Source organism: Balearica regulorum, chromosome Z, assembly GCF_011004875.1.
Source record: "Balearica regulorum gibbericeps isolate bBalReg1 chromosome Z, bBalReg1.pri, whole genome shotgun sequence".
NCBI classification, from domain to species: Eukaryota; Metazoa; Chordata; class Aves; order Gruiformes; family Gruidae; genus Balearica; species Balearica regulorum.
In genome coordinates, this window is record NC_046220.1 from 58,410,291 (window position 1) to 58,435,674 (window position 25,384).

Genomic DNA, 25,384 nt, shown 5'->3' on the forward strand with positions numbered 1-25,384 from the left:
AAAGGTTTATGGGGAGGGAGGAGAGGAGAGGATGGAAAGGGAATGTCAGCCTCCAGTGTGCTGAAGGGAGGCAGCAAACTGGAGTTCGCACAGGATCCTAAAAAAGCCAGATGGTCTCAGACGCTGTTTTGTTAGGATAATGATGTCCTGCTCTGAATTTCAGTCTGGTAATTACTCTTGGCCCATTCAAATCCCTTCTGCAGCTGTATTTTGCCATGGATTGCTTTGAGTCTTTCCCTGAACTGTCACACAGCATCACTGGGTGAAGTCCTGGCTGCTGCTTTTCCATGGTCCTCCGTGGGGTGCACAACTTGATCTATGATTTTAGTCAGTGTTTCAAGCTATTAAGCACTTAGACTTCTGTTTGGATGGCTGTACTAAGCAAATGTCAGGTATGTTTATTGTCCTCAAACCACTGTAGCATTTAAATGCCCATGAAGTGGAAAAAATATTTGAGGATGAAAGTTACTGATATTGAAGGGGAAGGGGAGTAAACCGCAGATATTTACCTCCATTATTTTGTGCTACATAAGCAGAACCTGGATAAAGAAAGAAAACCAGGCTGGTTTATGCTAATTAATATGCAATTGCAATGTGTGTTACCAAGCCTTGTTTTTCTAATTCTACCATATCACAAGATGATAAAATCACAGTGGGTTAATGCCTCTGACACCAAATGCACTTACCTTGCATTTAAAGGGTTTGACATCAGAGTGAACAATCATATGGGCCTTGAGAGTCTGCTTTTGCACAAAGCTCTTGAAGCACAAGTGGCATTGATAGGCTCTGATATTGGTGTGGATCAGGACATGTCGCTTCATGTTGGCCAGCAGAGTAAATTCCCGGCCACAAATTCCACATTTGTGCTCTTTCACACCCTGTAAGAAAAAAAAATCAGAAAATTCTATAGATGGAAAAATTTTTAGATTTTAAAATTTCATCTTTAGTACAGCAATATATGAATTATTCATTCTGCATTAGCAAAGCAGGTAATAAATTATTTCACTATTATCATCATTTGTTCAAGTAATAGATACTTAGGTATGTTTTTCCTGGCAAATTCTTACAAGAATCTGAGAAGCAGAGAAGGAAAACAAAATGTAAGCTTAAAAAAATAATGAGTTTTGTTTTCATCAGTAAGTTTACAAATCAATGAGACATAGTCAGTAGTAGAGCTTCTCTGTCCTAATCTGCTCCTTATGTAAAGTATTGGTCAAATGTGTACACTTATCGACCAAGAATAAAAGCTAACTAGTTAAGAGAATAAAGTAGTGCTTGCCTTTGATTATTGAACATCATCGGCTTCTAAAAAAGGCATAGTCCTGTTTTGAAGAAAGCTATAGAAAATAATCTGAAGTAGCTGAGAAGTAGTCAAGCAATATCACCAAATAAGGACATAGGACATACATGTTATATTCAATGAAGAGAAAGAACTGTTCACACTTAGTGGGACTTGCACTAACCCTAATAATTTTATCTGTTTTTTACAGAGCCATTACAGACCATTATGTCATCCAGTCAATTTACTAATGCATAATTCAATATTCTTGCTCACACCCATGTGATCTAACTACCAGGTCTTCAAAAAGACATTTAGATGCTATGAAAATCAATTAATTTACCACTAAACACTTTAAGAGTTTGAGTATAACTTGCTGAAGTTGATGAGGATTTACTAGTAATTGCCAAGAGCAATTACTCCTCCTTCAGTCAAGAAGACTTCAGACGATCTGTACTTTCTTGCCAGTCAGTGGTTTTTACAGGTAATTGCAAAGCTAACTGTGAACACCAGCAGCAGGTTTAAGTGCCGGCCTATCTACTGTGAGGCTGCATTTGGTCAGCTAAGTAATGTTAATTATCTTCACAGCTGAATCCACCTGCAGCTGTGGACAAAGAAGCAGAAGTTCTCTAAAGGCTCAGAGACATTGCATTTCCTGTGACAAAAAACTACCAAGTCTTACATTAGTAGAATTTTGCACGGTAAATCCAAACACCAGGGAATCTCCGAAAAGAGCAGAAATTATAACCATGTAGTAGGGAAGAAAAAGCAAATGTGGAAGTACATGTTGTTGGTTTTTAAAAGAAAATGTGTCTATAAGACTGAAATGCTGTAGTTTTCTCTATTTTTAGTGTTTTTCATATAAAAGCCAAAATTCAAGTGTTAAAGGGAAAAAATGCAAAGCTGGAAGCAAATTTTTATAAAATGTGTGGGGTTTTGACTTGTCTTAACATTTTTGTAAAGCTGGATAAGCCAATTTCAGACATTCCTGAATGGAACAGTTACAGTTTTCCTATTTTTGAAAGCAATCTTTTTGGATGTCTTCCAAAGCCTGCTCCGAGTCTAAACTGACTTTGCTGTCATTGCTGTGAGCAGTGGCAAGACTTGATACAAATTGGCTGGGATTATGGTCCTCCTTGTACACTTTTATTAACTGGCATTCTGGATAACTTATGCACAAAGGGGAATTTTTCTTTCGTTAGGTTTTTTTTCCCTAAATGTCTCATGATAATGATTCTTCAAAATCTGGTGAGTAATAATATACTTTCTTTTGCTGCATACATACAGTCTACTGCAAATACACCTACTTCCCAATTAAGGGAGCAAAGCAATAGAATTGGGTTTCAGTAGAAAATTTCTGTTAAAGTTTTTTGGGTGTGTTATACAACTCTACAAAATTTTGTTATGTTACAGAAGACCACTCTGAAGATAAAACCCAGAAACAGAGAAATGTGAATACAGTTCTGGGAAGTAATACAGGTGGTATAAATGAACTCTTGTTTATAACAAAGAGGGTTTTGTGTGTACTTTCTTAAGACTGACAGAGACATCTAGCTTCTACTATTGCCAGCGCTGCTGGGGCTTTTGCTCTGCATAGATCTCTCCAGCTGGCAAAGGGCCAGCATGAGGCTGCATAGCCTGATTACCTTCTTTCTGAGGAGGTACGTATGTGTATTTTTAACAGCCTGTAATCCTTGTGCTACCTTCTGATGCAAGGTGAGAGCACAGCCCGTGCTGGCTTACCTTGTGAGTGAGGGAGTGTTGTTTGAGGTGGTGGGGCTGCACGAACTCCATGCCGCATTCAGTGCAGATGTACGGGCGGATGTCTTTGTGCTTCATCATGTGGTTTTGCAGCTGACTTGGGTACTGGAAGGTCTTATCACATTCAGTGCAATTGTACTGTATAGGGCCACGGTGGGTTGTTAAGTGTCTCTTCAGCTGGGCCAGGGTTGGGAAGTCCAGACCACACTCCACACAAATGTTCTCTCGGCCACTCTCGTGCTTGGACTCATGTGCTTTCAGCTCACTGGGGTAGGCAAAACCTCTGCCACAAATCCTGCAGTTGTAAGGCTTGATGTCACTGTGTTGCATCATGTGTCTCTTAAGGTGACTGGTTTGAGTGAAAGCCTTGTGGCACACCTGGCACTTATGTGGCCGAGTGCCCTGGTGTGTCAACATATGTGTGTGCAAGTGGCTTAGCTGCTTGAAAAGCTTGCCACATCGGGTGCAAGCATGTGGCTTAATGCCACTGTGCCCCAAGATATGGGTCACCAAATTGTACTTGGATGTATACGACTTCTCACACATGGGACATTGCCAACGTTTCTGTTCACCCCCCACATCAACATAGTAACTGTCATCTATCTGAAGGTTGACATCTACTCTTTCCACTTTCTGTTTATTTTCACCACTTTCTCTTACTTCAGCCCTCCTGAAGGGTGGATCTGGAGGTCTTTTCGTTTGAAAGGGGTTCCTGAAATGAAAGTTTGGTGGCACAATAAAAGGAAACATTAAGCCAGGGTGGACTTTAGGATAATAAGGGTAAGGAGCCTGCATGAATGCTGGGCCACTGGGCCATGTCATGTTAGACTTCACTGGTTCTTGCTTAATGGGCTTGGCTCCAAAGTGTTCCAGAGTTCTGTAAAACTGAAAACCAAAGTTGCAGAGGTCGATCATCTGGGAACTGTACTTGGGCTGTGCTGGCTGTTGGAACACCAAGGGGAGATTGGAAGAGCCTATGTCATTGTGATCTTCAGGTCTGTCTGGTGGTGATGAGGAACCCTCAAGGGCAATAGAAGGAGGCATTTTTGTTGGCATGCTCTTGCGTTTCCGAGACCCTCCTTCCAAGGACCCCTGGAATGTTTCCATGTCTCCAAGAGGAGGAGGGCCATAGCGGAAATGTGATAGGTGTGGTCTGAATTCGTCACCAAATGGAGTTGTTCTGTGTGGCTTTGTAACAGGGCTCAGTGGCTGCAGGCAGTGGGAGAAGGGAGAGGCTCTGGTACTGTCCACATTAAAACTTGTTTCTTCATTCTTCATCATATTTGACTTTTTCTGTGTCGCCCAAATTCCTTCAATGAAAGAAAAAACCAAATCTCTTTACTTCTTCCTGTTCTCCTGGGTTTAACATTTTATTGTCTATTTTATTGTTTCGGAGGTTGTTGTGTTTTTTTAACTAAATGCAACTGAGAGTGTCTTAGGCCCATATAAGACAAAGGCCTTTTAAAGGATAATTAAATTGGTTAGTGAAGAACAACGGAGCTTTGGTATTCCTGCAGTACAGCTGGTGGGTTAAATCAAGCTTTATCCATACAACATCTTTGCAACATAGGCATGCTGTACCGTGACACACTACTTTGCAACTGAATCTGTATGGCAATGTTTCTGCTTAATTTAATTCAGCCAGGCTATTTGTGGGCAAATCCCTGTCCTTGGCTGTGCATGCACAAGCTCTAGAAGTTGGCGGTGCATCTAAAGGATGTGGCAATACAAACAATAATGTGCACATTTATTATAGTTGTGACATGAAAAGCCTAAGCCAAAAAATGTTAAACTTCTTTGTATCATTAACATGTGCTACTGTGAGAGAAAACAATGGCCAAGTGATCTAAGGACACTGTGTACCATCAGGTTTTGTGCCGTGTTTCCTGGCTTCTCTCACTTTGTATTGTAATAAGAAGGCAGAGATTAATTTATTTTCTTTGTTTTAATCCCAGAGATATTTACCTGGCAGATTTGGGGGAGGAAAGACCTTTGACGACTCTCCAAATTACATTCAGTTTTATAGACTTAATCTAGGGGGGAGGTTGTTTCTAAATAGGTGGGCAAAATCTCCACTATAAAACTAAATATAGAATTAATGTCAACAACTTCCCAGGTCTCCAGAGTAATTGACACCTAAGAATGCTCTAGTGGTACAGTTTGACTAGGCAGATTAATAATTTTCTTCTGGCAAAATGTTGTGTTCCACTGATCATATGGGGAGCTTCTCCTGAATTTGGGGTTCATCTGAAATATTGTGTATGAATTGCGGTTCATCTTAAATAAGGCTGCTACCTTTTGCCTTGGCTCTCTAGAATCATCAAATCATAGAATCAAATCATAGAATCATTTAGGTTGGAAAAGACCTTTAAGATCATCGAGTCCAACCGTTTAGCTAACACTGCCAAGTCCACCACTAAACCATGTCCCTAAGCACCACATCTACATGTCTTTTAAATACCTCCACGGATGGTGACTCCACCACTTCCCTGGGCAGCCTGTTCCAATGCTTAATTGGTTCCAATGCACCCTTTCGGTGAAGACATTTTTCCTCATATCCAATCTAAAACTCCCCTGCAGCAACTTGAGGTTGTTTCCTCTTGTACTGTCACTTGTTACTTGGGAGAAGAGACCAACACCCACCTGGCTACAACCTCCTGTCAGGTAGTTGTAGGGAGCAATAAGGTCTCCCCTCAGCCTGCTTTTCTCCAGGCTAAACAACTCCAGTTCCCTCAGCTGCTCCTCATACGACTTGTGCTCTAGACCCTTCACCAGCTTTGTTGCCCTTCTCTGGACACGCTCCAGCACCTCAATGTCTGTCTTGTAGTGAGGGGCCCAACACTGAACTCGGGACTCAAGGTGCAGCCTCACCAGAGCCGAGTACAGGGCGACAATCACTTCCCTAGTCCTGCTGGCCACACCATTTCTGATACAACAGCCAGGATGCTGTTGGCCTTCTTGGCCACCTGGGCACACTGCTGGTTCATATTCAGCCAGCTGTCAAGCAACACCCCCAGGTCCTTTTCCGCCAGGCAGCTTTCCAGCCACTCTTCCCCAAGCCTGTGGCGTTGCCTGGGGTTGTTGTGACCCAAGTGCAGAACCCTGCACTCAGCCTTGTTGACCTCATACAGTTGGCCTCAGCTCATTGATTCAGCCTGTCCAGATCCCTCTGTAGACCTTTCCTACCCTCCAGCAGATCGACACTCCCACACAACTTGGTGTTGTCTGTTGTCTACTGAGGGTGCTCTTGATCCCCTCGTCCAGATCCTTGATAAAGATATTAAAGAGAACTGGCCCCAGTACTGAGCTCTGGGGAACACCACTTGTGACCGGCTGCCAGCTGGATTTAACTCCATTCACCACAACTCTTTGGGCCCAGCCATCCAGACAGTTTTTTACCCAGCAAAGTGTACACCCGCCAAAGCTGTCAGCAGCCAGTTTCTCCAGGATAATGCTGTGGGAAATGGTGTCAAAGGCTTTACTAAAGTCCAGGCAGACAACATCCACAGCCTTTCCCTCATCCACTAAGGGGATCGCCTTGTCATAGAAGCAGATCAGGTTAGTTAAGCAGGACCTGCCTTTCATAAACGCATGCTGACTGGGCCTGATTGACTCAGCCTGTATGTGCTGTGTGATGGCACTCATGATGATCTGCTCCATAACCTTCCCCACCACCAAGGTCAGACTGACAGGCCTGTAGTTCCCTGGATCCTCCTTCTGGCCCTTCTTGTAGGTGGGTTTCACATTTGGTAACCTCCAGTCAACTGGGACCTCCCTGGTTGGCCAGGACTGCTGATACATGATGGAAAATGGCTTGGTGAGCACTTCTGCCAGCTCCCTCAGTACCATTGGGTGGATCCCACCCGTCCCCATAGACCTGTGTGTGTCTAAGTGGTGTAGCAGATCACTAACCATTTCCTCTTGGATTATGGGGGTTTCATTCTGCTCCTCATCTCTGTCTTCCAGCTCTGGCGGCTGGGTACCCAAAGAACAACTGGTCTTACTGCTAAAGACTGAGGCAAGGAACACATTAAGTACCTCAGCCTTCTCCTCATCCTTTGTTACTGTGTTTTCCCCCACATCCAATAAAGAATGGAGATTCTCCTTAGTCTTCCTTTTGTTACTAATGTATTTATAGAAACATTTTTTAATTGTCTTTTACGGCAGTAGACAAATTAAGTTCTAGCTGGGCTTTGGCCCTTCTAATTTTCTTCCTGCATAACCTTACAACATCCTTGTCCTCCTGAGGGATGCACTTATCTGAATATGTGTGTGTGTTTCTGTACATGCATGTATCTAGCCAGGCAGAGGTTAGGTTGGAAAACTAGACGTATTTTCCCCCTGTCACCTGTGACATGTTGATGTTATTTATAACACCATTCTTGGAACTGCTGGGTGGAGAACATGAAGGTGTTTGGAGTACTAAAGACACTCCTGTTTCTTTTTCAGGAAGCTTCGGGCTGGATAAACCTGCTTCTAAAAATAGATAAAAGCACATCTCTGTGACCTAGTTAGGCTGTGGACAAGCGAAGGCATCTTAAAAACCTGCTTGCTAACAGATTATTTCCTTCTAACAGGGTAGACTGTGGAATTATCTTTGAGATACTGTGTAAAGCCAAAGGCTCATTGACAAAACTTTATGATGGAAAATTTCAACAAAGGGATCAATGCACAAAGGAGTAGTAATTGAAGCAAAAATTGTAGGATCTCTAAACTGATGATTCAAAAACACCTGTGATAGTGGAAAAGGCTATGCTTACAACTGAAACAAGTATCTAGTAATTATACCCGGATGTGATTTTCAGTTCCTAGCTCATTGAATGTAACTAGTGTACATATATATACACACTATATATATATATACATACACACACTATTTTTTTTGTGTGTATGCATATATATGTAATATATATGTGTATATGTTCCATCAGGAGGATTGTTTGGGAGTACACTTTCTGCTATGTTTCCTTGTCATCCTCATTCCCTAGGCAAAATAAAAAACAGTTAAATCTTGAAACCTCTTTAGGTACAAAAGCTTGAGTTATTAAAAAGTGAGAAGGGAATCTCCTGAATAGAAAAAAAAAGACTCCACTTCTTTCCAAAGGAGAAAAAGTGTTGGGTTGGTTTTGGGTCTTTTGTGGTTTTTTTCAAAATTCGTTTTAAGCAAAATTACACAATTTGAACATAAAATATGCCTGTAGGCCAAAATCTTCCCTTCAAAGTATGGGCCTGTCCCTCAAATAACTTTCATCTTGCGTATCTGATTCTTTCCCAGTAATAAGGGTATAAAATGCTTCAGAAAACCCATAGCAATTAAGAACCCAGCTATGTTATTTACTGCTTTTGTTAGATTATTGAAATGCTGCCAAAAATACACAGAAGTGACAGAGAGTTATGTCTAATTGCTCTCTTGTCTCTTGGCTGCCAGTTACTCCTTTCTTCCACAGCTTGTTTTATGCAAAGTTTCAATCTTTCTGGAACACAGAGTTATGGCAGAGGACATAGAACTGCTTGAAATTACGAGAAAGAAATAATTTCCTTGCACTACAAACCTTTGGCTGCTTTCACTGAGCATATGGGTTTATTCCGCTGTCCATGGCTACTCACATCACAGGATCAGGCCTACGAGGGAAAGTGTTTGCACAGTCAGAGACCAGCACAATCAGAGAGGTGCTACATAATCCAACAAATAAACACCAAAAGGGGAAGGAAAATATAGATTTGCAGTCTAAATATGGATCACTTTTTGCTGCTTTTTTTTTCCCCTTCAATCTGCCAAACCCCATGATGTAGAAATTAATTGAGGAAAGATTAAATGTAGCCTCTCTTCTTATGTCCTTTCACGTAGGTAGCAAACCCTTGCTAAATCCTCTTTAGACTTCATTAGAACCAAGATTCTGCTTCCCGTTTGAAAGTACCTTCTGTCTATAGACTTGTAATAAGCCCAGCCATAATAATGTGAGGTCATGAAGTTTTTCAAGCTTAAACACTGGCTACTACTGTTCTGATTTTGCTCTTGGGCAGCACAATTGTAAAACCAGAAATGAGACCAAGATGAGTGAAAGTGATATGTACTCTCAGACAAAGGGAAATGGACTACTCTATTAGATATGCTCTTGTGTTTGCTATTTCAGAAGAATATGAAGCAGAGGAAAGTGTAGGAAGTCTAAAAGTGGCTGCATAGGCTGAACAGCTTCTCTTGACTGGAAGAGGAATTTCACGTTAAAGTGAACATGTATGACTGCAGCAACCATGCCCTGTGAGACTGCATTTCTGCTCTCCTCCTGGGGCCTAAAACATTGGCCTCTATAAGGAAAGAACGAAATCTAACAGCTGTTTGTATGTTGGATATGGTGAGGATCAGTGACAAAAGACACACTATTACTTTTCTTGAGCTAAAGTTGAGCAGTTGAAGAGCTTCAGCCTTATTGATTAACCAGTTGGTGTTTTTCAATTGCTGACTTCTGTAAACTGTTATTGTAGAGATGGTTTTGGTTATCTTAATATGTTTAAAGGGATGTCCTTCGTTCAGTTCACACTTCCAAATAGGTTTTGGATTTAAATGTATTCAGTCATACAGCTGTTGAACTAAGCACCAAATTCTTTACTTAGTTTTCTCTCAGTTGCTATTTATGCAAAACTCGCATCAGTCTCAGGATCTGACCAAAGGGGCTTTACTTTGATGTATTCATCTCATTTCAGAAGCAAAGCAGTGTTCCTTACCAAATCTACACTGCTTTGAGTTATTGGTCAGACTGTGAAAATGCCAGGAATATCTGTACAAAGATGAATGTATCCATTACTGGTAACCAAGTATTTTCAGTTAGTTCATATCTGATCCCTCCTTACAATTTTCCTTGCTAGTTTCTTCCAATGACAGCATGAACCCTTGATAAGCCACTTTTTTTCTTTCTCTTGCTGCCTCCAGTGTGTGAGTGAAGTTGTGCGATAATGTTGCTGTTCCTCATTTCCTTTTCTATTGGGAATTTCATAGTTCAGAGAGTTGGAAAACAATTATGTGGATGTTTTTAACCTGTAATTTTCAAGTGTATCTTGTCTGTTTTGCTGTTTTTATGGCCTGTCTTGAGTAAGAAGTTGGACTAGATGATAATAATGTTCCATATGTGTAATATCAGTGCACCTGATTGTCTTTTGTACAGTCAGATTTTTGTTTAGAAGTGTTACCTTGATGAATGATGCAGAAGTTCAAAATATGCTTAAAAGTCTTAGAGTTATTTCAGTACTAGGTTCACTAGATACTGACACAAGTTGTCATTGTTATTCAATAATTGATTATTTCTGTAGGTTTTGTTTCAAATTACGGTATTTTATTTACTCTAGGCTTGAGTGACTATAGTCATTAGAGGGAGGCAGAAGATGAAAGACCATGTCCAAACTTATACCAGAACTTCTCTAAAATCAGTGTCACCCTTAATCTCTTATTCTTTAGAGAAGTCCATGCAAGGTGTGTTTTCCATCCATTTTCTCCAGGCATAAATATCCACATTTCAAGCACACAGATTTGAAAGATAGAGTCCATTAACATACAGTGATTGCATGTTAATATACTCAAGCTGATTATATAGACTGTTATATATAAACATATATATGTTAACAAGTATATGTTAATAGATCCAAATTAGCCTTGAAGTCCCTATGCTACGTTATCGGAAGCTAACCTAACAGATGATTTACATTTTAAATGAAGAAAGCACTTTTGCTACCACAGTGTGGAACTGGGAGAAGAAAGAAATTTGGACTACCTTGCAAAAATAAACATGGAGTTAGGGAAAGTATCCAAAATCAATGACTGCAGATACTGATTAGAGAGACACAAATGTTGGGGAAGCATTAAGAAAACAGACCTGAGCTGGGAATAATAGCTGTTGTGGAGTTTAGTAAAATCTTTTCCAATACCATTTCTACAAATACTTGTTTTCTCTCTCACACACACATGCATGTTGACCTAGTGTCAAATGAAGTCCATGATTTAACAATCAGCTTGTCTTCTGAGATAAGGCTTTTTGTCCCATGTGTTTTATGAGACAGGTATGTCTGCTTAATTGGAGAACACTATCAAGATAAAGATATTGCAATAAATATTTCTATTTCCCTTTTTGATTACCATCATTAATAGAATTGGAATTGGAAATAAGTAAACAATTGTTCATGAAAATGGTCTGGAATGACTGAAAACAAGAAGTGGACCAGATCAGGTTTTTTCTTCCTACATTAGTATGATAGTACTGAGGAGCTCCGTGTCTTTTCACTTCTCCCTAGGAAATTACCTTCATCTGCTGGTATCAGGCTTCAGGATAAAACTTCTTCTTTCCATCAACAAATGTGGGTTTTTTCTCAGCGAATGTTTGGTGAAGGAAAACTGATAACCTTGGTAACTCTTCCAAGGGCATAATCAGAGCTCACTAAGACTTGTGGAAAGACTTCCAGTGAACTCTGAAACTAATCCTTCACAATTTTCCTTGTTCTTTGTGATGGGTTCTGTTGTTCAATGAGATATGAACCCATCTATGCCATGACAAAAATTTTATACTTTTGAGAAATATATGGTATACATATTGAAAAAAATAACTTATATCCTGAGACAATATGTTAACAGATGGTAACCGTTGCAGACAAACTTAGTGGAAATCATATAATCATACATCAAAGAAATTAAATTGATTTAAAAATCTGACACATTTAAACAGCTTAACATGACACAATTTCAAAGATATATTATATATTACATAATCTTTTTGTTTTTCTTTCATCGACTCTGTTTTGTCATGTCTTCCTTTGTTCATGTTTGAATTTTGATCGTTTTAGATATTCTTTATGCTCTAAGGGCTTCCTATGCAGTGTAGCTGCATTAATACTGTCTGGGAAATGACACCAATACAAAGAAATGGATTTTCTCTCAGAAAACTGTGCAATAGAAATATCCTCCTTGCATTGTCTTTGTTATTCCCAAATTTTAACATTTTAACTTACATCCTCTTTGTTTTATTTTAGCTGGGAAATACAGAAGTTTAGGAAACATATCCATTTGCCTGTACTGCCTATCGAGTGGCTTTTGGAATCATCTTGGATATACGTGTAACTTGGTCTTCTACTCAATTTTCAGAGAGCAAGACACTACTAGCACTTTTACGGGAGTATAGTTAATTTGGTATTTCTTGTAATAGAGAAAATGCTTAAAATAGTATCAAAATGAATGCACATTCACTTTTTCTTAACTTGCAGACCTTTTTTGTTTGGATAGTTATTAAAAGTGTTGGACTAGGTTCTCAGATTTTCTCTGCTGAAAGTCTAGAGCAGTCCCACCACCCACGCTGCCAAAGTTGGGGCATCATTTGTGGCATCAGATGTGCTTATGTAGTTGTTTATGGCATAATTTGCTTTTCAATGGTGGCACTGATTAGATGAAAAAAATTTACCTGGTGCTGTAGTGAGGTAGCTGTAGATACTTTTCTTCTCTCCAGCATGAGTGCCGTGTTCTCAGTTTAGCAAAATGTTTTGCTATTCCTCTCATTGCTTTTATGTGTGCTCTGTCCTTAGTTTAGCAAAACCTTTGCTATTATTCTCACTACTTTTCTGTTGCCTAACAACACAGTAGTTGGAGGTCACAGGGCAGTATGACTGGGTTAACCACTGAACATCTGCAACAGGGACTTACTGGTAATGCCCCTAGCAGTACTTAAGCCTCATGGACCATTTCTAGTCATTTCAGTATACATATGAAGTGACCTTTGAATACGGTTTAGGCTTGCTACTGTTTTGGCTCTATTTCTCTTTTTCTTATCCTCCTTTCTCATTTTTTTTTCTTTTTTCTTCCTCTTTGTGAGTTTTCTTAGTTCTTCTCTTATGTTTCCTTCCCTCTTCACTTCTCTATTCCATCTATGGTTCACTCACTCTCTGCTTCTCTATTCTGTCTGCTAAAATGGTCACCAACACATAGATAACCTGGATAATAAAGTGGATGTTAAGTCCACAGGCTCTGAAGTGTTAGCTGTTTACACAAAGTCACACCAAACCACAGCTACACCCAGTGGGAGCCTGCAAGGCACAGCAAATTATCCAATCTAAAAGTGTGTAAGGGGACAAAGATTGTATATCCTCAGCCGAGCACTTCTACCTGCCTGATTCTCTGGTACCAAGAGGGAATTCAAGGCTCCTTCAGAGTGGGGAGGAAGGGGAGAGGGAGCAGCTGTCTGCTGGCAGATCCCTACCTCTGGTCCACAGCACGACCCTGCCCCATGTCTGCCCATCACAGGATGGGCTCTGGCCCAACCTCTTGCCTTTCTCTTTCCCTCCACAGAAACTTGCTAAGTGTACCCTGAAACAGAGCTGCTGGTGAGGTACGGAGGACGTAAAACCAGCCATATCCAGCTGAGGTCTTGTGGAGGATATAATAAACAGGAGAGAGTATCATGACAACTTTCCAGCATTGTCTTCAGGCCTCCAGCTGTCTGTGGCTCAGAGCTTTCCTAATCCAGAGATGTTGTATTCTGATTTTTTTCTTATTCCATGAAGGATGAATGTGGATAAAAGTTATTTAACATAAAAATCCAAAGACAACTGTTTCTTGTGGGCTGAGGGGCATACAGAGATAGGTACTGTGTGCTGGGGAAGTAAGAAGCCTTTGAGTGCTTTGATGGAGGGTCCTGTACCTCCAGAGATCTAGAGAGGAGCCAGGGAAGTGAGAGCTGCACTGTGCAGGAGGAGAGATGCCCACCTACCCTTTTCTCAATCTACCTCTCCCCAAAATACTTCAATTTCTATTCCTCCAAGTCCTCTGAAACCCATTGTACTGTAGGCTATTTCACTCATGCCCACTTTCCATCTCCCCACCAACTCCCTGAACAGCTGACCTTGTCTTGCTTCAATTTCTCCCATCTTTAGAAACCATTTTTTTGCCACTGTAAAGCTGGATCATTTTCACTGACAACCCTCTAACTGCACAGTCTTTATTGGTCAGGGGTTTTTTCAAATGTACAATGGCTCTCTTTTTTTTTTTCCCCCACCAAAACAGGAAAGCAAAATACATTCATATTCTGAAGAGAAGTTTGGAAGATATGTGGGGGTGAACTATTGCCTCAGTGTGTGGCACTGGGCCGCTTTTGAAGGTGCTTCTGTGTTCGTGTCAAGAAGAAATTGTCCTTTGGTACCCCAGACTAGTTTCACCTGTTTTGAAAAGAAAATGAAAAGGCAAGGCAGAGTGCTGAGAGCTGGTGCCCAGGAAATGAGTACAGATCTGAGTTTAGGCTGAAGATGTCCCTTAACAAATTACACTCACCCATACTGGACCCTCAGTCCCTTCTTCTGGAGCTTTGGCACTGCAGAGGAGGGGTTATGAGGCGGAATGAACTGAAAGGAGCCTGACACAGTAGCCAAGCCATAAATGCAATCACCCAGGAGGATGAAGTGCCTTTAACTTTCAATAAGCCTGGAGAAGAAACACGTGGAGGGAAGCCCAGACATATGTCTAGGTATGGAGTCTGCAGCCCCTGACTACCCTGTCTGATTTCTCTCCGCTCCCTGCCCCTTGGCACTTGCATTTTTGTGTAATGGTCCAGCTCCAGCCACAGGAGAGCAAGGTTACCCTCAGAGCGTCTAGTCAGGGCACTCCCTTAAGAGGGTAGGGATGTGGGTCCAAACTCCTCAGGGGAAAGGAGGGAAATGACTCAAAGTCTCCCACCTTGAGGCTGTTCTGTTTCACACTAGGTCTGATGTCACTGGTGTATATTCAGTTTCCTATAAATATTCTTACAGCACTGGGTCCCTGAGAACATTTGGGCATAGGTACACTGAGTTTCCAGAACCTGCCCAGAGGTCAGGGCTGACAAGACCAGATTGGCTGCAATGGTGACATTGGGAGCGTATACAGAGCTTCAAAACTGGTGCCAGCAGACCTAGTGGAAAAGCAATTTGATCCTGCCCTCACTAGTTATTGGAATTAACGATGGGTTGGCCAGCTCAGTTAATTACTCAATTAAACAATGGCAGTAATTCATCCTAAGTAACTGTCCTAATTCTCTCTCTCGCATCATCCATGTTGCACTGAAATCATTATGGAAAATCTGGGTTGTAGCTGAGAACAAAATTTGGGATTTGGCATTATGAGGTGATGCCAATAAGACAAATTTCTTCCTTTTTTTAAGTTGGATAAGGAGCTCTCATGTCAAAGACTGGAACCATGGATCTGGCCCTGCCTTTATAAAGTATGTGGAGTCACTTTAATCACTGTTTACAGAAGTCCTATCACTCCATCCCTGTTTCCTGTCTACTTCCATATCTGCCACTGCAAATTAAAATAGTACATTTCTGGCACCATAGGACTCCTATGTATTAAATAGTTTTGCCTCTGGAAAATTATCAAGTAACACTAACACACGTTTAGGATTTTTTTTTTTCCTCACCATACAGATACTGTAAGAGACAGGGTGAACAGAAGATCCAATAAATAATAAAAATATAAGGAAGGATCTGGTAGTAAAATAGTAACATTGAATAAGTGTGGAGTCCTGGAAAGAACACTTTGGACATAATCTTCCGCCTACAAAGCACAATCGTTAAACACTATAGAGTGGAGACAGAGCTCTGCAGTAGTATTATTATAAAATAAATAACAGAGCCATGCAGAACACCCAGAATTAGAATGATCAAAAAAGCATGCCCTTCCATAACCCTCATGCTGTCCTGCTTGGGCTGTTGTTTTGAAAGTAAACCTTTCACTAGCATTCATGACCTTTAAAAAGGAAATAGATTGAGCTTTCCTTCCTACTGTAGTCCCAGCGTCGTTATCACCTCTATGGAGGCCAGAGAGATGGTCTGGTCTCCTTCCACCTCTTTGTTATCTTAAAGGGTAGCTAAGGGCCACCTCCAGCCTTGGTTCTTCAAGCCAGCCCATTGGCATCCTCCTACACCATTAGCAGTTCTGGGTGTTGTGTGTGTAAAGCAACAAGTACTTGAAAAAAATGAAGTACCAGGTAAAATGTGCACGTATCCTTGGAGGAGGGCCAAAGGAGAAGAGGATGGTATGGGAGAGTTTTCATACAAAGTCTCCAAAACAGATTAGTTTTTTAATGAAAGTCTAGTTTTAATTAAACATTTGGGGGTGGGGTGGGGGGGTAGTGGTGTTATTATTAGTCTTCAGAAAGACCGTTGCTTTTTCTGTTTATTTTGCATTCAATTCTTTGTTTCACAGTATTCAAAACTCATAGTGAAACTGAAGGTTGCTAAAGTGGTAGGTATTGTGTGTTCCAGTAAGATATTTAACCTACAAGAACTGAAAGAAGAGTTTTTTTCATCCAGAAACTGACAGAATTAGGAAAAATATAACTGCTACTGAACACTTCTCTTGGTATCCAGCTCATTAAAAGTAATTACTAGATTATGCTTTCCTAATCATTCAGGAAAGATGAATAAATTTCATTTCAGCTGAAGTTTCAGCAGACTTCTTGCTGGAAAAGCTACTTGGCTGAAAAGACTGATTAATCCCTATTAACCTCTATTACTCACTTGCAATTAAGCTGGCTCATTAGTGACTTAGACATTTCCCTTTGAACACAAGTTCAATAGGAAACACAGCAAAGGAATTATAGATGCCAGTGCCATTCCTAGGACACCCCTGTGTTTATTCTGTTGATATCCAAATAGAAAAGTCTAAGAATCACGAGCAATGGGACAGAGTTAAAAATGCCTCTTAAGTCAAATTGCTGGGGCATTGGAGGAAATTACTTTTGATATACCTGCACTGTGATGAGGGAGCTCTGCTTTCCAGACTGCCAGAGCATAAAATCTGTGCTAAAGCGTTGAAACCATGCTGAACATGTATTTATTGTTCAGAAAAATTATCACCTTCATATACGTCTCACAATTGCATTCAAATGAGGATTCATTTTTTTAAAACCAGTTTTTTTTAAAGAGAAATGTACTTAGTTCTTCAGTTGCAGTGTGAAATAGTGGTTTTGACTGATCATATGAAGTGCCTGCAAGGAACTTTCTCTCTGGCTTTGCTCCTTACCTGTAATGCCAAGCTTGAATCTTCTCCTTGACTGAAGAGCAAAAAGCAAATGCTTTCCCTCTCTGATCCTCCAAATGTATACTGCATGCTGTTTTTAATTATTTTGTTAACTTCTAGCAAGTTTTAAGAATAAGCATTAGTTTGTTGACACAAGTAAAGAAAATCTGGAATTTAAAACAAATTTTATATTGCTTCTGTGATTTTGATCAATTGGCAAATAAATCTCTATGTAAATCAACTAACAGGGAAAAATTCTTGAGGTTAATTATTTTAAACTGAAACAGATTTAAACTGCCAGTTTTACTGAATTCAATAAACTAGCATACGGAGTGGGAATGGCAGCTCAGACTTAGCCAAATGTCATCAGCAGATACTGGAACAGATACTAGAGCTACAAACAAATAAGAAATTACTTTTTGCCAAAGGGAAAAAAAAGGTGAGAAGAAACTCAATATAGTTTGAAATCTGAAATCCTAACATTTCCAAAACCTCTCTAGTACTAATCCTTCACTATTAGTGATGCCAAAGGCTTGTTCTGGGTGCTCAGTTCAGAGTATATAACTCCCAGAGTATAACACTTTCTCAATCCATGCGTGCGCACACACCCACCCACACACACCCAATCATTTTAGTCAGGGCTTTTTCCCTGGAAAAATGTCAAGTGCCATGTAAAAAACCCTGGAAGATTTTATAGAAATTATTGCTGTGTTTTGGGAGGAAGGCTGCGGTATGGGCAGGGGGACATTACCCAGAGGATAAACAGTTGTGTGAATTCTGTTCTGACTTACTGTCCTAACCACATTGTGTCTTCCACTGGGTGCCTGTTCATGCATTTTTTTCTGTGTCTAGTAGTGAACAAGCTAGTGAAAATCCTCACTGCAGTCGTTAGAGCAAATCCCCAGTCCTGATCATTTGCCTACAGAATCCAGTGCAATCTGTTCAATTGCATTTCTTCAGCTGTGGCTTAAGCTTAGGGGAGGGTTCCTCTTTTGTGGGACATGAAGAAAGAAATTAATGTATTTGGGATCAAAAGGCTTTAATTAGTATTTTGATTTTTCTGGCAGAGGGAAGAGGAGATGCAGAAGAGGAGTTGGTCAGCACCTTCTCTCTGATGCATGTGACTGCTTCCATAGCATTCTGACAAAATGCTACCTACAGATGTATAAAATTATTTGTGAAACCTTGATGACTTCAAATTGTGAGTACAGCATTATGCAGAAAAACTGTTTAGTGTAACATTTGTTCTAGTGTTATTCCTTGCAGTGCTGCTGCAGAATTTTTTTAATTTTTTTTCCTGCATTTTTATAAATGGATGGGTTTAGTTTCTGGTAAACCTACAAGCACATTGTTGTCAGCTTGCTCTTCCAGGAGGTCCTCTATAGTTTTCTGGAATTCTTACCACAGAACAATAGTTTTGGACAAATACAGGACACTCTTCATAGCTTCAGAAACCTGCACTAGGGAGCCAACCCAGCATGGACTGGTGCCTACCAGATGGTTCAAACAAGTTCTGCTGTTTCTTAGAAGCTGACAGGTGCTCTAAAAACAGATCATCCCTTTCCTTTTCACCTCTTGGTATTGTTTTCATTACACATGTATTCTAAATACTTTTAAGAAAAATGTAGATCAGTAGAAAAATATCATACACCTGGAAATACTGAATGAAAGACACCTCCTTTTCAAATAAAGCTTTCAAATAATTTTTACCTGGAGCTGAAACACTTCTCGCTTTAGAAAGCACCTCAGAGAGAGGACTAAACCTGAAATAGGAACTACACTCCAATGTGTTCTTCCTGGATATCTTTAGAACAGGTATATTTAAGTTTCATTTAAACCTAGCGTATTGGGTGTTGTTAAGGGCACCTATTCTTTCCAATTTACAAAGTCTTTAGTAGCAGATCCAGCGAAGAGCCCTCCACAAAACAAAAGGTCTTTCATCACTGCAAAAAGAATGTAACAGCAACCCTAACCAGAGAAGACTAAAGCATAAGTGGCTTTTGGACAGCCAGGACTAGCAACAAACCAGTGAAAAGGAAGGCTGGAAGTCATCTCGTCCGTCCCAGCCAACACACTTGTGGCTCATGAAAGGGCCTGATGTCAGAATAAACTGCTCCCCGAGAAGGGGTGAAGCCATGTGCTCCCATCCCAGAGCTGACACACCTGCTCCTCCACCCTGGGAACACCACCCTGCAAAATTCTTTCCATGTGAAGAAATTAGGTGGTTTCTATTCTTCATCAGGCCTCCAGACAGAGGACTGTGTGGGTAATGCCTGCTTGCTGTGCATTAGTATTCCTTGTACTACAGCATTGTCTGAGAATAACAACTAAAAACATATGACCCTTCTCATAGCCTTGCTTTCAATTCAAATCAGTTGTACTTTTCTCTAATTCATTAGCGAAAAGTGATGTTATCAATGTGTGAGACTGGGTTCACCTTGTAGCTTTTTGTAATTAAATGAACCTTCAGATTCAATGAGTATTTGTATTTTTCAGTGTTCTCTGCATTCTAATACTGCTAATGGGCATAAGCAGCTGCAAAATTGCATGTTTCCAGGTTTACATTTTATGAATATTGGCAAGGGGAAAATAGGTTTTCAAGAAACACACTTTTTATCCAAAGATTTTTCTTTTAAATCACATTAATTCCTGCACACCCACAAAGTAGAAGGATAATGTGTCAGTGTTTTACCTTTCATAGTAGAAGAGGGAGGGAATAGAAAATAAGAATAATTTTTTTTTCATCCTCCATTCAAATAATTAATAATGTGTCTTTCTAACATACAAAGCAGGAAATAAGGAGTGAAAGTTTAAAAAAAAAGGCAAATATTCACATAATTTCTTCCCAAAACCTTCAGAGCACAAAAATATTTTCTTTTAAAATATGATTACTTAGCTTAATTTCTTCCAGTGACATTAGAAGTCTTCACAATACATTAAACATTGTTGGTTTAGAAGGAAAATTTTGTGGTTTGCTTATCAAGATCAGGGTAACACCTATATAAAACTATTTGTTTTACAAAAGCAAGCCACAAAGGTATTAAGTTCAGAAGGAACTAAAACTAAAGATTAAATAATATTTTTCATTGGATTATTAGTATTTTAGAAGCTAGCCAAGAAGGACTAGTCCCTGCCAGATAGGTACAAAGACAAATCAGACATCCAGCATGCAATTCAATACATGTTTTAAAGAACCAGTAAGTATTAACTTAGGTCTCTTCATTGGATAAAAATCTGAATGTCATCCATAAAATTTCTCTGCATTTTAACAGCGATGGAGAGCTGTGGTGTCAGTTTCAGAATATCAGCTTTTCAGCAGAAAGAGGATAATCCTAAGTCATCTTTTTTCGAGACTTGTTTCTTTTTAAAGGCTTCACATTACTTGTTTCTCTATAATTCTTTCTTCTTCAAGCTGATATTCCTTCCTTTTCAGTGATCTTCTGGGATGGTAAACTAGAATGGGGAAAACTACTGCATTTAAGAAGAAAATGCTCATTTGGTTTTAGCAGACAGTCTACTTCTAAAAAATTGCTTGGGGTATAAACTTAGTCCATCAAACAAATGAATAATTTTACAACAATCTGTTGCAGTCTACACAGCATTTGTAAGGTCTTTCCGAAGGAGCAGTTTGTTTCATTGAATCGATTACTACTGGGGAACACGCATTAGTGCTCAGAAGCTGTGGATCATTTCTTACAAACTAATAAGAAGCTACTTTTCCTTACACACCTTTGCCTGACTTACGTCCTTAAACCATGGCTGCAGAAAAACCCTATTACCTTATGCAGTCGTTACTGCTTTTGTTTCTCAGGGTGGTATTCTGCTGACATGTCTGGCTGAGTGGAGTGGTCCATTCAGATTAATGTCTTTCTGCATCATCAAGGCTTTGCAATATCAAAGGTTGGAAACAATATAAGTGCTATCTGGGGTAATCCATACTCTTCTGCCTCTGTATATGAGGATTGCTACCATGATTCATCCCCCTGTGCTTGTCCTGTTCTAAATCTTGCATATCTATCTGGTGCTACTAGAAATGGCATCTAAAAGACATGCCAATATGTTCACCTGTGAGATGCACTTCATGCCTCTCAGTCCACCAATATCTGCTCTACATCCAGATACCCCTAAGGTAAGGCTCTTACTGATGTGCTTGTTTGAAAGAATGCAAAACCAATAAAAACTCCTTAAAATTCAAAGATTCTGACAAATCTCCTGGTCAAAATTCTATATCAGAGATGTCAAAATGTTACTAGGAATATAACTCAGTGCTACTATTCTGCATCCAAAACTCACATTCTCAACAGTTTTCACCATTAAAGAAGCTGGTCCTAAATATAAAGAAGCAATTGACATTTACAGACAGACTTCTATCAGTTTCTATGCTTTTTGAATCAGACCTGTTAACTTGGGATTTCCATGGGCTACAACTTGTTTCTGAAACATCTTTGCCGTCATTGGTGGAGTTTTGTTTTTATTTTTCAGAACAAAAGCAAAATCTGTCTATATTTTATTTCATTATAATTGAGATCAAATCAAATGGACATAATGGCTTTAAATAATTCTCTGGGAAAATATGTACGCTGACCAACCTTTACTTTTGTATGGTATATACATAAATATGGGTCTTAGCAACAGAAGCAATATAACTTTAAGCAAAATAAACAGAGCTTCTCTCTTTTTATTTTTGTTTTATTGCTTTAATTTTTTTTTTTCTTGTAACGTTGGGGTGAATAACTGAAAATTAATTTCACAAACATTTAGTTTGTGCCATAAGCCAGTAATAGATCTGCACTCAATCCAGCCTCAGACTATACACTTCTCTGTTTGTATGTGGGATAAGGGTAACACATCAGCCAAAAATCTCCTCTTCCTGACACCTTGAGAAAGATATTAGCTGTGTTACAAATTATCATTATACTAAACCATGTTACCAGTTATCCCAGCAATAAATTATACAATGTGAAAACAAACAAACTCCAAATGATTGCAAAGACGTATTATTTAAAGGAAAAGTAAACCTGATAGGTGAAATCTAAGAATGAAGTTCAAAATGCAAGGTCTATTTTTTAACTGTCAAATTATTAAGCATTCCTTCTAAAGTGTTCTTTCTGTGTGCTCGTTATTGGAGAATGGGTTTAAAAATAGCATGTACTAGTTTTGGCCACCTACTATGAATATTAACACACATATTCTTATTCATGCATTTCAGACAATCTCTTAGAGAATCGTATACATGGTCCAGATTAAGAATACATCAATGTTTAGATCTTCAGAAACAAAATCTATACCTAAAGGCTGCAACTGGCTCTTACTTACATGGTAAACTGAACTTCTGAACTAACCTGACCAAAAGTTAAGGTGGTTTCAATCCAGACTAACACACTGCAGTTTGAGCAAAAGACCACTACAAATACAAAACTTATGTATTTTTTTTTAATGTTTGGGAGACTCCTTTACTTCTCACTTGAAGTAAAAAGTGGTTTTCCAGATGTTTATCATGTAACTGTCAAAATAGCTGTCCAAATAATCTATTTAATTTGAATCAGTATTTAGTCATGTAAAAAATAAACCCAGGTATCCTGAGTGAAAGATGTGGCAAGTGATTTTCATGGCAACATCTGGCACTTACTTGCTATTAGGAGAGGATTCTTTGTGGGTTAAGTATAACCAAATAAACATAATAATTGCTACCAAACTAGACTCAGCTAAACATTAAGCTATGGAGTTCGAGAAACGATTTATTTCCAGCTCCTTTGGCAGAACCTGTCTGACACTCCTAAACCGAAGGGAATCTAAAACTTACCCAGAAATCCAGCTGAATTTGGAGTAGGTCACTCCTTCCTATGGAAAAACTTGCAGAAAGACACCAGATAGAGGGGGAAGAAAATCCTTTCCACTAGTTGGTTGGGCAAGGGGTGGGAGCAGAGGGCTGTCCCAGGGCGGAAACACAGCCCAGGTGCCCCGGTGGGAGCGGGAGTGGTGCAGCTCGAGCGCCTGCTGGCCCTGGGTGATGCCTGCCTGCCATTTAGAGCCACTCTGTCCGGGCTCCGGGCATCCTGCAGAGGACCCTGCACTTCAGAGAGCTGCACCTTCAAGAAATAGTGGGATCAGATGACCAAGCTCTCCTTCTGCAGAGAAATGGACACCTGTCCTAATTCTTCCCCCCCACCACCTCTGCATTCTGCTTTTATAAAAGCTTGGAGGGGGATTTTTCTCCTCCAATATTTAAAACATACTCTTGCATTCAATCACTCACGTTACATGCCACTTCTAATTGTTCTGATACGTTTATGCCCAACATGAAAAATATTGTTGGTATCTACAACAATGCAAACAACAAATAAACATTTGAGTCCACCCTATTACTGATGCTGGGGATCAGCGTCGGTGTTGTTATATACTACACAACATGAACTTTTTTTTTCAAGTGACAACCTGGAACTGTCTTAACATGTCTTAAATGTCACTGTTCCTAGACTAATCATATACACAGATGAGTAGAGATAAACACGTGTAATCATAAACACAATACAGTTTGAAGGAGGAAAAAAAAACCCTAGTAATTCTTCTCCCACTATATCACAGGTTGGTGGGTTGGAGCAGACTTCAGTAGTGGCACATGATGTATGAAATACATCAATTTGCATATGACACAGATTCTCTCTTTACTTCAGCAATGGCCCAGTGAATCTTGCTGAAACCTTCAGGATAACATGAATTCTGTAACAAGATCCTGGTAGCAGAAATCATATATGCAAAACTCACAGCAGATAATGTTATGAATATGATCAGCCTCACTGGAAAACACTTTCTTGTCCAAGTTGGTTAAACCATACGCTGTTATCACCAGTATTGAAAAACCAGACCATAGGTATCTATAGCGTAAATATACTGCTTGTCAATGCATATGGTTATTATCTTTTCATCAGTTAAATGTGTATCTGATTAATGCCTTTTCTTAATACAAAACATATATATTGCACTTCTAAAGAGTTAACCATAAAAGCATTTTTACTTAACTTACCAGTTGTTGACGCTGGAAGGAATCTTGCCCTAAACTCTCTACCTGCTCTCATGTTGGTAATCTCTGTCTCTCTCTGTCTCTCTCTCCCTCCCCCCGTGCAGAGATTGCAGTAAACTTAGAAAACTAGCAGGGACAGTGTTTCAAATGACTTAAGAAAGAGAACAGGAACAATCATTGCGTTCTCTTTTTTTCAGATGAGTACAGTACCTTCAGAAAGAAGGAAGGAAGGGAGGGGAGAGGAAGTCAACAACCCTTTGCTTTCCTGCAAAAAAATAAGGAAACAGCAGATAGCAATCTCATTTTCTCTCAAACAAAATGTTTGGAAAAATAAATATATCCAAACCAAAAGGAATTCCTCAAGTATTATATCTGCATTATTGGCTTCATAAAACCTACTTTACAGCTTGCTATGTGCAATTACATGAGATGAATTTCCGAAGTAGTGGGTAGGAGTAAGACTCCCATATCTTATACAGAACAATTAGCCATAAGCTTGCACAGATAATGCAGGCTTTTACTCTAGAGAAGGAGCAGTCATAGATGTATACACATATCTTGTTTCCATAGTGATATAGGTAAAAAAATTCCTAAAACTCCTCTTTACTGTGATCACAAGAAAATAGCACATTGGATATTTATACAATGCTGTGAAATAAAAAGGGGATGAAAGGGGTCACAAAAATGGTAAGGATCATAGTTTGGTATTGGAGTTGCAGTAACAATTTATCTCAAAGAATTGCATTATAGAAGGCATCCTGATCTATCCAAACAAAACCAATATGCTATGTTCTAGGTCAGATTTTATACTACATTTTGTTTCTTTCTTTCCCCATTAAACATATTTTGACAACCAGATACTGGCCAGGTGGCCGGAGTTATACTTGGGATAAGTTTAGTCCGTTGTGCTCCACTGTGGTTTTGTTTCTTGTATGTTTTCCCCTAACTTTATCTATCATCTGAAATCCACTTATAGTGATTAGATGCTCCCTTTTTTCCCCAACTGTTTTTTTTTCATTCTAATATTCTTGCCAGTAAACACCTTCACACTGTCGCTGGGGCTGCATTTTCAGTTAGCCTTGTAATGTGGTACCGACAATAGGGCTGCTCATCGATGAGCAATTCAGGGTTGAGTTATGTGAAAGACACAACAAAAAGTCATTTCAAATTACCCTCTTCTATAAACTGTGCATCCAGACTTTGCTCTGGGAGCAATTGCTAGATGAATGCTGCTGAAGTAAATTGAGTTATTTCTGAAAATCCAGTGTTAATGGGAGGACAGGTTCATATGCTATCCCAT

At 39.6% G+C, this 25,384-nt stretch overlaps 1 protein-coding gene across 8 annotated transcripts in view; it reads right to left on the reverse strand.

Annotated features, from left to right (window-relative positions):
- Positions 1–24,229, reverse strand: part of ZNF366 (zinc finger protein 366) — a 36,764-nt gene extending 12,535 nt beyond the window's left edge. The window contains exons 1-5 of one of the 8 annotated variants that reach the window (XM_075740419.1): positions 24,088–24,179; positions 10,906–11,113; positions 8,593–8,662; positions 3,023–4,350; positions 687–878 (exon numbers count right to left, since the gene is read on the reverse strand). In XM_075740419.1, coding sequence (XP_075596534.1) covers positions 687–878; positions 3,023–4,321 — 1,491 coding nt within the window. In that variant the 5' untranslated portion in view covers positions 4,322–4,350; positions 8,593–8,662; positions 10,906–11,113; positions 24,088–24,179. Of the gene's footprint in view, positions 1–686; positions 879–3,022; positions 4,351–8,592; positions 8,663–10,905; positions 11,114–12,477; positions 13,911–20,842; positions 21,031–22,866; positions 23,127–24,087 lie in introns of those variants that run through there. The other 7 variants (XM_075740421.1, XM_075740420.1, XM_075740416.1 and 4 more) reach the window with 7 other exon arrangements.
- Between the last annotated feature and the right edge of the window lie 1,155 nt (positions 24,230–25,384).